The 13,741-nt window shown below is 45.8% G+C and overlaps 1 protein-coding gene across 1 annotated transcript in view; it reads left to right on the forward strand.

Moving 5' to 3' along the window:
- Positions 1 to 13,741, forward strand: part of LOC126249509 (uncharacterized) — a 465,406-nt gene that overhangs the window by 411,183 nt on the left and 40,482 nt on the right. The window contains exons 6-7 of the mRNA XM_049951160.1: positions 1,859 to 2,114; positions 10,859 to 11,377. Coding sequence (XP_049807117.1) covers positions 1,859 to 2,114; positions 10,859 to 11,377 — 775 coding nt within the window. The remainder of the gene's footprint in view (positions 1 to 1,858; positions 2,115 to 10,858; positions 11,378 to 13,741) is intronic.

The following is a 13,741-nucleotide window of genomic DNA, read 5'->3' on the forward strand; positions in this document are numbered from 1 at the left end:
GATCAGGAACTTTATACCACCATCTCTCCCTCCCTTGCCGGCCAAACACTGGCAGTGAAAATTTCATCCACCGCCAGGATCTGAGTCTATTTACCGAAGAGTCGAGCGTCACCGCCTAGGCGTGCGTTGGCAGTTTTGGCTACAGAGGCGGATATACAGTAAATTTCAACCTGTAACACGCTAAAGCAGCATTGTATTTCTCGTTAAGGTAGGCCACGGGAGAAATTTGAGCCCAGTCATGTAGGGACTTAACTGAAATGTTTACATTTAAAATACATTTTGTTGTGTACATAGTTCCGCGTAGTCAGCGCGTACATGCCGGCCATGGTGGCCGAGCGGTTTTAGGCGCTTCAGTCTGGAACCGCGCGACCGCTACGGTCGCAGGTTCGAATCCTGCCTCGGGCATGGATGTGTGTGATGTCCTTAGGTTAGTTAGGTTTAAGTAGTTCTAAGTTCTAGGGGACTGATGACCTCAGATGTTAAGTCCCATAGTGCTCAGAGCCATTTTTCAGCGCGTACACAACTTTCCCACTAGTGCGCGCCCCGCTAAGCACAACAGCGCAGGCGCAGCGCTCGTCCGTCTCCGCACTACTAGATGGCGCTGCCATAGAGACGGACCAAATTCTGCTTCCGCCGATCCGCGTATTAATATGTAACGCAGCCAATGAGATTGCTGCTAACGTAGAACCTTTTCTCCTCGTGGATCACACTCGCGCAGTGATACCTGAACGTGCGAGGCATTATAACGAGTGTACAGACCTCCGATCAGTCAGTCTGCATTTGTCTGCACCAGTCAGTACCAATCTGCATTAGTCTGTACCAGTCTGTACGAGTTCTACATTTGTCTGTACCAGTCTATAGTCAAGTTTCAGTCTGTGCCTAATAAGATTACCATATTCCTGTACCTAGCCAAGAAGATAAATGTATAGACACTTCTGTCAAGTATCAGAGATGTATGTGAGAATAAGATTAACGTACCAATACCAATGGAACTTCAGATTGTCAATTGTAAATAGCACCCAGAAACAAGTTAAGTAATTTTTATGCTTGTTATTATTATAATAAATGTGTGTGAAAATTAATCAAGTTCTGTTTAAAGTTGGTCACCGTCAATCTGCTACTCTAAGCGTGCAAGTGGCATTTCTATCGTCTGACCTAACGGCAGAAGATAAACACGCCACGATAAGACCACAAGACATATTGCTGACACTCGCCTACTTCGTTAGAGCGACAGGTCAAATAAGCTGATGGTGTGTGTACCGAAGGTCTTACAGTACGCACACCACACATTTGTTCTAACTAGCACAATATTTCATACTGAAGTCAGCCCCGGCTTGTCACCACACATTCACAGCTATCTCGCAAACGGATCGTTTGTGGACCAGTGTTTACTAGAACATTTTGTGTTATGTTAACGTATACTTCCACGTGTGTCAATTTTCGCTATAAATTGTGTTAGACTAGAGCTGGTTTAAGGCCCAAGGGACCCAGGCCGCCGGTTGGGGCGCCAAGCTGAGAGGGACGCCAGAGGCGTCACAACTATACAGAATATATCATAATTAGTAATGGCCTCTCGAGGCACTAAGTTGAGAGGGGTACCCAAGTGGAACGTTTGTATACAGTGCGTCTCAAGTTCGTAACGAAAACTGAAAGTGTGCGAAGGATAAGGGGGTGGGGGACGCCAAATGATAAGTCGCTTGTGTGGAAAAAAGTTCTCGAATCGGCCTCGGTTAGACCTCGTATATTATGCAGGCTGACGGTAACCCAATGACAGTGTAAGAATACAACACATTTCACTTAATACATTCTTGACAGTTGTGAGGCCGTGCCTAAAGTAAAATCGGTGTGTCCGGCGCAGCTACCACGAGACGGAGGAGGATCCGGTGACGATCCCAACGGTGAGCAGCACGCCCTCCACGACGACGACGACGACGACGACGACGGCGGCGGCGCCGACGACGGCGGCGCAGCTGTCGCTGGGTCTGGGACTGGGGCGCACGCCCGCCTCCACACACTACTCGTCGACGCCGTCGCCGTCGGTGGCTGCGGCGCTACTCAGCGTGCACTCCGCCCTCAGCAGGGACCGACATCCCCACCCACACCTCACCGTCCAGGTAGGTGCGCCCCGCCATCTGCAAACACCCTGTCACACCACCTCTAGCCACTACAACCGCCTCAAATCGGCAAGAGACTCCACGAGTTTCTTCAGTCATGTCACATCCTGCTGAAGCCACTTAAGTTTCAACTGTTCTTACAAACAGTGCGAGCCCCCACCCCCCCCCCCCCCCAAAAAAAAAAAAAACCACCGAGAAACTTTAGGGATAGGTTTCTTGTACAGAAATAAGTAATAAATGTCTAGTAAAAATGGGCACTAAAATGCAGAGGTGCACAGGACTCGTAAGGTATACACTTTAGAGCCAATGTTTACTAAGCCTTTTTTCTCGTTTTGGTGTAAGGAACCTGTCCCTACCGTTTCTCACTGTTTTTACGGGACACTCTGTATAATGCGCAAAATACGTTTTGCTATGTGGTGGGATGTACCTGTGATTTCACTGTCATTTTCCTCCTTCTCTGCTCCATTCGCGAATGGTGCAATCCGATGAACCTTTGCACAGATGTGTTGCGCAGTATCTCTAGTATACCTGTCGATCGCGTCATGTCGCACTTTTCAGTTCTGAGTGCACAGTGAGCACTTAAAGATGCTTAGAACTACAGTGTCTCACCCAAAGTGTGAACCGTCTGCTGAGAGGCTCCGCCTGATTTCATACAGCCCACATAACATAACTGTCATGTGTTTCTTTGTTCCTGACAATGCTTGCCCACACACTGCAGGTGCAAGAACGACGTACCTGCGGAGTTTGCGATGGGCAGTGTTTGACAGCCTGGACTTGACTCCCTCTGATTTTCATCTCACATGAACCTCTGGCTATGAGGACAGCATTTTGGCACAGACAACGAGCCGCAGACCAGCGTAGGGAACTGGCGGAAAGCACAGGCGGCTGCCTCGTACGATCAGTGCATTGGAAAGTTGGTACCACACTGCCACAGATGTCTAAGCCGAAGCAACAACTAGGTACAAAAGTAGCTGAGAGGTGTAGCTAAACGTTGCAAATCAAAAAAAAGTGTGACTCTTCAAGCTTCCCCAGCGGATGTGTTGTAAATAGTCTTCACGGGTTTGCCGCCGGATCACGTTGTGCAAATTCCACAATATTTCCTCGGAGCAACTGTCCGACATCTTCAGGTGGTTCAGCCTTGTTCGTGGCTAGGTACGTACATAGCCACGAGTAAGGTTGAACCACCTGAAGATGTCGGACAGTTGCTCCGAGGAAATATTGTGGAATTTGCACAACGTGATCCGGCGGCAAACCCGTCAAGACTATTTACAAAAAAAAAAAAAAAAGATGTTCACTGTGGTCTCCATTTCGTGACCGTTTTTAGGTTGAAAAAAAATAGCCGTAGTATGTGGGATGATACACGAGAAACGTTAAATAAACAATACAACTCTTTTTTTTCTCGCCCAATTTCGGCTAAAAAATGCGGAATTTGTAGTGGTACAATATAGAATATTCCCGCTTCAGTCCCTGTATCTTCATGAAGTTCCGATAGGTGGTGTAATAAAATCAACATTATGTGTCTCTCACTTGTTTAACTTTTTCTGCCCACATCCTGTTCCTAATCCATATCTATACGTCTTTCTTGCATTCACAGTGCTAGATTTGCACATGGTGCCCAAAATCGGAACTAATTTTTTATCGAGCGTAAATCGCTTCTGCGTTAACACGTTAGAATATCTACCAATTTTCGCTGTCGTACCATAATGTGTAGGTTTGCATGACCTTGCTGCGATGATGACAGACACCTCGCCCAACGACTCACTGTGCTTTTGTTCACTTCCAGGTCTCCGTAAACATTCTGTGTGTAGCTGAACTTTAACTGTAACCACCTGGTACATGCCCATTACTACACTACTAATGAAGCAGTCTGATTTGATGGTGTATCAATGCGGACAGTCCACGGTGCCTACAAAGGAGTGGTATACCATTTGCAACCATGTAACACGACGGAGAAACAGTGATCTTAAAAAGATTCTAACCGACATGGATTGTCAATGGAAATTGGATTCAAAATTGCTTTCGTCTTTAACGCCGGCTGCGGTGGCCGTGCGGTTCTAGGCACTTCAGTCTGGAACCGTGCGACTGCTACAGTCGCAGGTTCGAACCCTGCCTCGGGCATGGATGTGTGTGATGTCCTTAGGTTAGTTAGGTTTAAGTAGTTCTAAGTTCTAGGGGACTGATGACCTCAGATGTTAAGTCCCTTAGTGCTCAGAGCTATTTGAAACATTTTTTCTTTAACGGAGGTGGGTTCTTTGAGTTTCTTTTGGCGGAAAGCCAGAGCATCGTAGATATTCGTAGGCGCTTACAGAATGTTTACGGAGACCTGGGAGTGAACAAAAGCACGATGAGTCGTTGGGCAAGGCGTCTGTCACCATCGCAGTAAGGTCATGCAAACCTGTCCGATCTCCCGCGTGCCGGCCGGCCGGACACAGCTGTGACTCCTGCATTGTTGGAACGTGCGGACACTCTCATTCGAGGCGACCGACAGAACACAATCAAACACCTCACTGCACAACTGGACGTCTCTGTTGGTAGTGCTGACACACCTCCACCAGTTGGGGTACTCAGTGACGTGTGCCCGCTGGGTTCCTCGCTGGCTAACAGAAGACCTTAAAGAGCAACAAAGGGCAATCTGTGTGGAATTGCTTGCGCGTTGCGGGGCTGACTGTGATAATTTTTGTCGAACATCATCAGACGATGAAACATGGGCTCATCAACTCGAACCGGAAACAAAACAGCAATCCACGGAGTGGCGCCACACCACCTCTCCTCCAAAGAAAAAGGTTCAAAGCCGCACCCTCAGCTGGTAAAGCCGTGGCGACGGTCTTCTGGGATTCTGAAGGGATTATTCTGTTTGATGTCCTCCCTCGTGGAGCAACGATCAACTCTGAAGTGTACTGTGCTACCCTCAGAAAACTGAGTAAATGACTTCAGCACATTCGTCGCCACAAAAATGCTTTTCCTTCTCCATTACAACGCGAGGCTTCACACAAGTCTGCCCACCCCTAGAGGAGGTCACAAAATTCATTGGACTGTTCTTCTTCGTGCGCCCTACAGCCGGGATCTTGCACCTTCCGACTTCCATCTGTTTGGCCCAAAGAAGCAATATGTGTATCAAGGAGCAAGACTTGGCTCTGACGTCGACCAGTACAGTGGCATGCAGGCCCTCCCAGTAAAGTGGCCAAAAGACTGGGGAATAATGTGGTGTTAGGAATCCTGAATAAAAGCAACCTGCTTTCAGAAAAAAAATGTGTAGTATTACTTACTGAGCGCCCCTCGTATTACATTGCCCGATTCTTCTTGTAACGTACGCTGCAAATCTCTCCATGCTACACAACGCCTCTCTTGTAACGACTGCCACTGCAGTTTGTTGAGCATCTCTATACCGCTCTCGTCCCGACTAAATGACGGAACGTGCCGCCTTGCGTTCCATCTCTTCTGTTAATCCTAGACTGATGAACAACATTCAAGAATCGGTCGCACAAGCGTTTCGTAAGCCATTTTTTTCGTAGATGAATTACATTTCGTTAAGACTATTCGAATGAATCTCAGCTTGGAATCTGTTTTCCTACAGTTGTATTTGGTCATTCCACATTAGGTAGTTCCACATGGTTACGCCTAGATATTTTACGGCTGTTGCTATTTCCAGTATGTTTCCAGCAATAGCGTGATCGAACAACAATGGATATCTTCCCCTATTTAGGCCCTATGTGTACATTTTTTCGCGTTTAGCGACAACAGCTAGTCCCTGCATCGGTTGTCGATCCTCCTCAGGTATTCCTGTATTTTGCTACAGTCTTGTTGCGTTGCCACCTTACTGTAGGCAACAGATTCGTCGGCAAAAAGCCTCGTGGAGCTTCAAACATTACTCACGAGTTCACTTACATATCGCACCCCTGCAAAAAATGTGACACAAATCAGAAAACGGCAATTTTTAGTTTTTTCACTGAAAAATACGTGTGATGTGCGCCAACGTGGACGAAAAACGTCAAATCTCTATCTAGCAATTTGCCGACTGTAGGACAATTCTGTCAGTTTTGTTGTCGGCTACTTCATGTTTCGCCCCGGCAAGAACATTGCCACTTCAACGTTGCAACTCGCAGGTGTGCACGAGTCGTTCAAACAGAGCGGCACATTCTGAGTTGTGAAACGTTTTATATATGAAGTAAGCTGAATGTAATTTTTAATATAATTGGTAATTACAATGTCTGTGTTTAAAACAGTATCCGTATCTTACATTACAATGTCCTTCAAACACGCATATACGTCTGACGGAACAGACACTGCTTTGACGATTACAGCTGTCGTAAATATTACGAAATTTCGTGCGTTGCAGCAAAGAAAAAAAATGGAAATTTCTGTTATAAAGAAAGTTCACATTCAATCCCGTTTCTCCGCGAGAACTATTCATACATCATACAAGCCTATTTATGATTCTGTGTTTTCGTAAATTATGTTCCTTAAAATGTACCTAATTGATCTTCCTTTATAAACTGTATTAATTTTAATAAATTACAGTTTTGCATTTTGTATTTTTGTAATACAACATTTCAGCTTGCTTTTCACTTTTTATTTTACTTAAGTACTAATTTTGCCTGATGGAGGTTCGAATGTCGTATTATATTACAGTATATATATTATTTATGGTGTAAAAGTGAAAATTGTAACGTGAGGATTCATAGCAAAAAGTTTTTAGAAAATCAAGAAAAGTGACACAACTCGAAGAATTAATTAATAATTATCGGATAGCATCTCAAATTCGACGAATATAAAACTACATGCTGATACTTATTACTGTTATACAGACTAGAATGGAATTTACTGGCAAAATTGCTTACTTGAAATTTAAAGGAATCTTAAATTATATCAGGATAAGTTTTATAGATTTCTTTAAGTCGATTTTTCTCAAGCACTGTATTTTTGAGTTGTGTCACTGATCTTGCCAGGGTGTGATATATTATGAACAGTAATGGGCCTGTAAAACTCCCTTGGGGTACTCCAGATTTTTTCACGTTAAAAATAACTTATTGAACCCGCCAGCATAGCCACGTGTGTTAGCACGCCGATTTCTGGATTCCGAAAGGCGCGCCGCCACCGGATCGAATCCATCAGTTGGATTAACGACGAGGGCCAGTTTTCCGGCCAAGCTGGGTGTGCATTTTAGGCAGTTTCCCATATACGACTAGTTGAATACCCGGCTAGTATCCACGTCCCTCCTCAGTTACACGATTTGCAAACACTTAAAAAAATATTATCAAACTTTGACATGAGATAACACTAGACGCAGCCAGATGGGGGAAGGGAGGAGTGGGGGCTACAGGAAGGGCACCCAGTCCCGTCTACCACGAACACTGCCAAACCCACACTAACATTCCGACACGGGATAAAGGCCAGGAAAAATAAGAAGAATAACTTAATGTATTCTGTCTCTTGTAAAGTTCTGAACAGAGTCACAAATCTCGTCCGATTCTCCGAAGATCGTAATTTCTTCATTAAATGAACTGTATAGAATGCCTTCCGGAAATCAAAGATTGCGGTATCAATCAGGACGCCTTTGTCTACGGCGCTCTGGATGTCGTGGACAAACTGCGCGAACTGTGTTTAGCAAGATCTCTGTTTACGGAAATCTAGTTGCTTTTTATAGAGGAGATTCTCGTTTCCCGGAAACATCACAATGCGTAAGCACGGAACATGTTTCACAGTTCCACAACAGATTGATGTTAGTGACGTAGCTCTATAATTACGTGCATCAGTTTGACGACTCTTCTTGGAAACAGGAATGAACTGTGCTTTTTTTTCCATTCTCTTGGTTCCCTTCGTTGTTCCAGTGACGTTCGACAAACCACTGCTTGAAGAGGAGCAAGATCTTCCTCATAATCGTTGTAGAATCCATGCCTTTTCACTATTTAGCAATATTTGTTGCTTTTCTATTCTGCTATGACTTATCTCAATATCTGTTATTTCGGCATTCGTACGATGATTGAAAGGAGCGACTGTATTACGATCCTCCACGGTAAAACAATTTCGGAATACTGAATTCAGTATTTCGGCCTTCTCTCCATCACCTTACGTTTCGGTCCCATTATGATCACTGAGTAACTGAATAGATGATTTCGATACTTCTTAGCGTTGTGAAAATTTGGCTTTCGAATTCGCTGAACGCTTCTCAAATTACTCTCCTTGCACTCGTTTAACTTCCATTAGCGTTTACTTGTCAACTAGACTTTGCATTCGACGCAACTTTCTAACACGGCCATTGTACCACGTCGGACTTTTACCAACATTCACAATCTTGCTCGGTACATATTGGTATAAGGCATGTTGCAGAATGCTTCCGAATTTCGTCCAGCTTTTGTCCACATCTTTGTCCTGGGAGCTAAAAATTTGATGTTGCCTACTCCGATGCGTTACAATTTGTTTGCTATCACTCTTCCCAAGGAAGCATATTTTTATGAAAATGTCGAAACGACAACGCTTGATCACCAAGAATGTTGAAATAAACATCTTCGTTCATGTTGATGGTGACCTTAATGAGAGGGTCCAAGTCATGTTACGAAAAACTTTACCGAAGGTCTCTCCGACCTTAACTCCACCAACCATGCATTGCACGTGAAATGCCTCACTGGGTCTTCATAGCACTGGAAACCTCGTATCATTTGAAAAGCGGCCAATTTGTGTGTTGTTTGGCCCTTTCTGTGCCGCTCTCAAGAATGGCCTCCTGCAAGATACTCTACTCAAATGTCCCTTCGCGCCGGCCGCTGTGGTCTCGCGGTTCTAGGCGCTCAGTCCGGAACCGCGCGACTGCTACGGTCACAGGTTCGAATCCTGCCTCGGGCATGGATGTGTGTGATGTCCTTAGGTTAGTTAGGTTTAAGTAGTTCTGAGTTCTAGGGGACTGATGACCACAGATGTTAAGTCCCATAGTGCTCAGAGCCATTTGAACCATTTTGTCCCTTCGCAATTTTTTAACGGAAACCGGTTGAAAAAGTGCTGCATTGACTAACAGAAGCAATTCCTGTCGCGTTTGAAACCAATTTCCATTGATAAGACGTGGAACTCGTCTCCAGTCCATGTCGGTTACGATTTTTTTTAGGACCACTGTTCATCCGTCGTGTTACACGGTTGCAAATGGTATACCATTCCTTTGTAGGCACTTCGGACTGTCCGCACTGATACACCATCAAATCGGACAACTTCGTTAGCAGTGTAGTCACGGGCATGTAGCGGGTGGTTACAGTCCAGAATTGATAAGACGAACATTATACCGTGACATGGTTTGCGGAGTATACAGGGTGAAAAGTATTCAAACCGACAAACTCTGGGACGTTGTAGGGGACATCAAAACAAATATTTTTCCCTAATGTCATTTTTTCCTATGTGGAGTATTTAAACCGGTAGAGGAAGATCTCTCTGGTCGCAAATTAATTAAACCAACAAACACTCTTCCATTTTTTATGACCAAGAGACAACACATTAACACAACCCAATTTCAATTACATTACATTTTCAAAAATGACTCCATTGACACGTAAACAAAGGCTACACCGTCGGATCATGTTCTGTCTGACACGAGCAAAAACCCCAGGAGTATCCTGCATTGTTGCTGCTGCTGCTGCTACTATCCGGGCAACCAGATCCTCTTCTGATGCAACAGGGGTTGCGTAAACAGGATTGCGCATCTAGCCCCGCACAGAAACGTCCAGAGGGGACATATCTGGGGATCGAGCAGGCCATGGTACAGGACCACCTCTGCCAATCCACCTTTCTGGGAACCGTCCGTCCAGGAATCGACGCACACGACGACCGAAATGTGCCGGCGCCCCGTCATGTTGGAACCACACGCGTTGTCTTGTAGGGAGCGGGACGTCTTCTAGCAATTCTGGCAATGCTCTGACGAGAAATTGTAGTGGTGCCTGCCATTTAATGGCCTAGGTAGCAGATGCGGCCCAATTAAACAGTCCCCAACAACACCGACTCACACGTTAACGAAGAACTGCACCGATTGAAGGATCCCGCTCCACGTGCTTCCTCAAATTGCAGCGTTCTTACCGTGCGACGGCGTCCCTGTCCAGGTAATCTGCTAAATGACCCGGTCTCACGCAGACGTTGGTACACAGCAGCAAAGGTCGTATGATGCGGGATACGACGATTAGGATATTGTTGTTGATAAACCCGCTGTGCAGCTCGTCCGTTGTGGTGCGCTACGTAGTACGCACCAACCATATCAGTGTACTCACTCCAGGTGTATCGCTCCATTAGTAAACAGAGACAATGCATTACTACACTGGTGGCCAGCAGTTGCCTACAACTGAAGAGCGTAATACGGCCTCTAACAACTGAAGATCGTAATACGACCTCTAACAACTGACGAGCGTAATACGGCCTCCACCGGTTTAAATAATCCTCATATGAAAAAATGACATTACGGAAAAATATTTGTTTTGATGTCCCCTACAACCTCCCAGAGTTTGTCGGTTTAAATACTTTTCACCCTGTATATGTAGTAAGACAATGACTCATTTCTCAAGTTGTTTGTGAGTAACGTTTCAGACGAAACAACAGAACGTTAATGTTACAAGATAAGTCATTAATGACCAACTACAAGAAAAGGTAGTACATGTTGCAGAACAATGTGTGTACATTATTTAATTTCTTGCCAAGTTTCCTGGAATCAAAGAGTTTGGCTTTCGGGCCTACGTATCGTTTAGGAGGACGGAAGAACGTAAGCGGGCGTTTGGTTTCAGGGCGGAGGAAGCAGCGGCGTGCTGAACCCAGCGGACGCCTTCCAGTCGCTGAAGACGTCGGTCGAGCCGCAGCAGTTCGTGTTCTCGTCGACGACGGCCAAGTACTCGAGCCCGGCGAGCCTGTCGGTGTCGGTGCACACGACGAGCGCGCCGCCGGTGGGCGAACCTCCGCAGCTGCATGTGGTGCACTACCAGCCCGCCCACCACATCTTCACCACGCCCTCTGTGGCCATCGTGTCCTCCACCAGGAGCGTGTCCAGCGTCAAGGGCGTCGTCGGCAAGCTGGCGCCCGCCGTCGTTGCCGAAGGACACTCTCGGGTGCCTATCAATAATTTCGCCTTCGGGATCAACACGGGGCTAAATCCCCCGCAGTTCTCCGCAGACAACGCCACTGCCCCGGGTCGGCAGTTGCCGGAACTCGCGGCGCACGACCCGTACGGCGAGTACCACGAAGCGGACGACGAGTCTCTCGACTCGTTCTTCAGGGACGTTCCGCGCATCGCGAAGCAACCGAAACAGGTCAACTATATCCCTTAAATGCAAAAAAAAGGAGCTACTCCTGTTTCATTTTACATTACATTATGGATGAATTGAAAAAGGTAGCAGGGATTTTCTCTGCCTCGTGATGACTGGGTGTTGTGTGATGTCCTTAGGTTAGTTAGGTTTAAGTAGTTCTACGTTCTAGAGGACTGATGGCCATAGATGTTAAGTCCCATAGTGCTCAGTGCCATTTGAACCATTTTTTTGAAAAAGGTAGCAGCTTAAAAATTTCAAAAGTAATTGCAGTATGGAACCATCTACTTTTTAATTCTTTCTTGCGTGAGTTACGTTAATTATGACCACAGAAGTTCAATTCTACAACACTACCTTTACTGTGATACTGCCTATGTGACCTATTTGCCTGATGTGGATAATTATAAAGTTCTATTTTACAAATACACACTCGTATTTCCGTTAAATGTACATTGAGGTAACAGGAGTCCTAATGTCGTGTCGTGTCGTAATGCAATAACACGATGTGACTAGGACTCAACAAGTCGTTGGAAGTCCCGTGCAGAAATACTGAGCCATGCTCCCTCCAGAGCAGCCCATAGTTACGAAGATGTTGCCGGTGCTGGATGTTGTGCACGAACTGACCTATCGACTATGTCCTGAAAATGTTCGAAGTGATTCATTTCGGGCGATCTGGGTGGCCAATTGGCCAACCGTACGCTCGAATTGTCCAGAATGTTGTTCAAATCAATTTTGAACAATGGTGGCTCGATGACATGACATCGTTGTTTGGGAACATGAAGTCCACGAATGGCTGCAAATGAAATAGCCGAGCATAACCACTTCCAGTTAATGATCGGTTCAGACAGACCAGAGAATACAGTCCCCACACCATTATGGAGCCACTACCAGCTTGCACAGTACCTCGTTGACAACTTGGCTCCGTCGCTTCGTTGGATCTGTGCCACACTCGAACCCTACCATCAACTCTTATCAACTGAAATCAGGACTCATCTACCCAGGCCACGGTTCTCCAGTCGTCTAGGGTCCAACCGATATGGCCACGAGCCAGGAGAGGCGCTGCGGGCGATGTCGTGCTGTCAGCAAAGGCACTCCCGTCGGTCGTCTGCTGCCGTAGCCATTAACACCAAATTTCGCCGCACTGTCCTACCGCATACGTTCTTCGTATGTCTCACATTGATTTATACGAGGTCATTTCACGCAGTGTTGCTTGTCTGTTAGCCTAGGCAAACTCCGTAGCTCTCGGTCGTTAAGTAAAGGCCGTCGGCAACTACCTTGTCCGCGGTGAGAGCTAATGCCTGAAATTTCGTAATCTCGGCCCACTCTTTACATTGTGGATCTTGGAATACTGAACTGCCTAATGATTGCCGAAATGGAAAGTCCCATGCGTCTAGCTGCTCAAATGGTTCAAATGGCTCTGACCACTATGGGACTTAACTTCTGAGGTCATCAGTCCCCTAGAACTTAGAACTACTTAAACCTAACTAACCTAAGGACATCACACACGTCCATGCCCGAGGCAGGATTCGAACCTGCGACCGTAGCGGTCGCGTGTTTCCAGACTGTAGCGCCTAGAACCGCTCGGCCACTTCGGCCGGCCGTCTAGCTGCAATTACCATTCCGTGTTAGAAGTCGCGTCATAACCACATCGGAAACGTTTTCACGCGGATCACAGCTCCGCCAGCGCACTACCCTTTATACCTTGTGTACGGGATATTTGCATATGTGCATATCGCTATCACACGACTTTTGTCACCTTAGTGTATAACGGACAATGTTGCCAAATGACGTAGGTTCGACTTTAATAATAAAATGATTAACAATAGAACGGCTCGGGATCGATCGTTTCGTCATCTGATAAACCACTGAGCAATTCGTTAATTGTGGCTTGTAGAATTTAAGTTGACTTGAAATACTACTGATGACAAAGACAACAAATTATTACGAATAACAAATGCGAGAGTGCTTGGCAATGGGTGACAGTGGAGTACAGCTCCCTGGAATTTATTCATCCAGACCTTGAGAATGAGAACACTTACTGACTTTCAACAAATTTCATACATAATTTCACACCTTTACGAAAGTTTTTCTAGCTCAAAACTCCCACAAAATGACGAGAGGAAAAAACTATGATGGTTACTACATTTTCGCTGTTCATGCAGTAAAACTGCCGCGTCAGGTAACCCATTTTAACTTCATGTTTCTTTATCACTAACTCTATTCACAACACAGTTTTCAGACAGCATTCACGTTTACCACTGAACGTACCTGCAAATTTGTATCATTGTGCGATACATAGTGCAGGAGATATGACGTCTTAAACACTGAGATACGTGAAAACGAAACTGCAGGGCGAAATTCGCCAATAAT

This window comes from Schistocerca nitens, chromosome 3 (assembly GCF_023898315.1).
Source record: "Schistocerca nitens isolate TAMUIC-IGC-003100 chromosome 3, iqSchNite1.1, whole genome shotgun sequence".
Lineage (NCBI taxonomy): Eukaryota > Metazoa > Arthropoda > Insecta > Orthoptera > Acrididae > Schistocerca > Schistocerca nitens.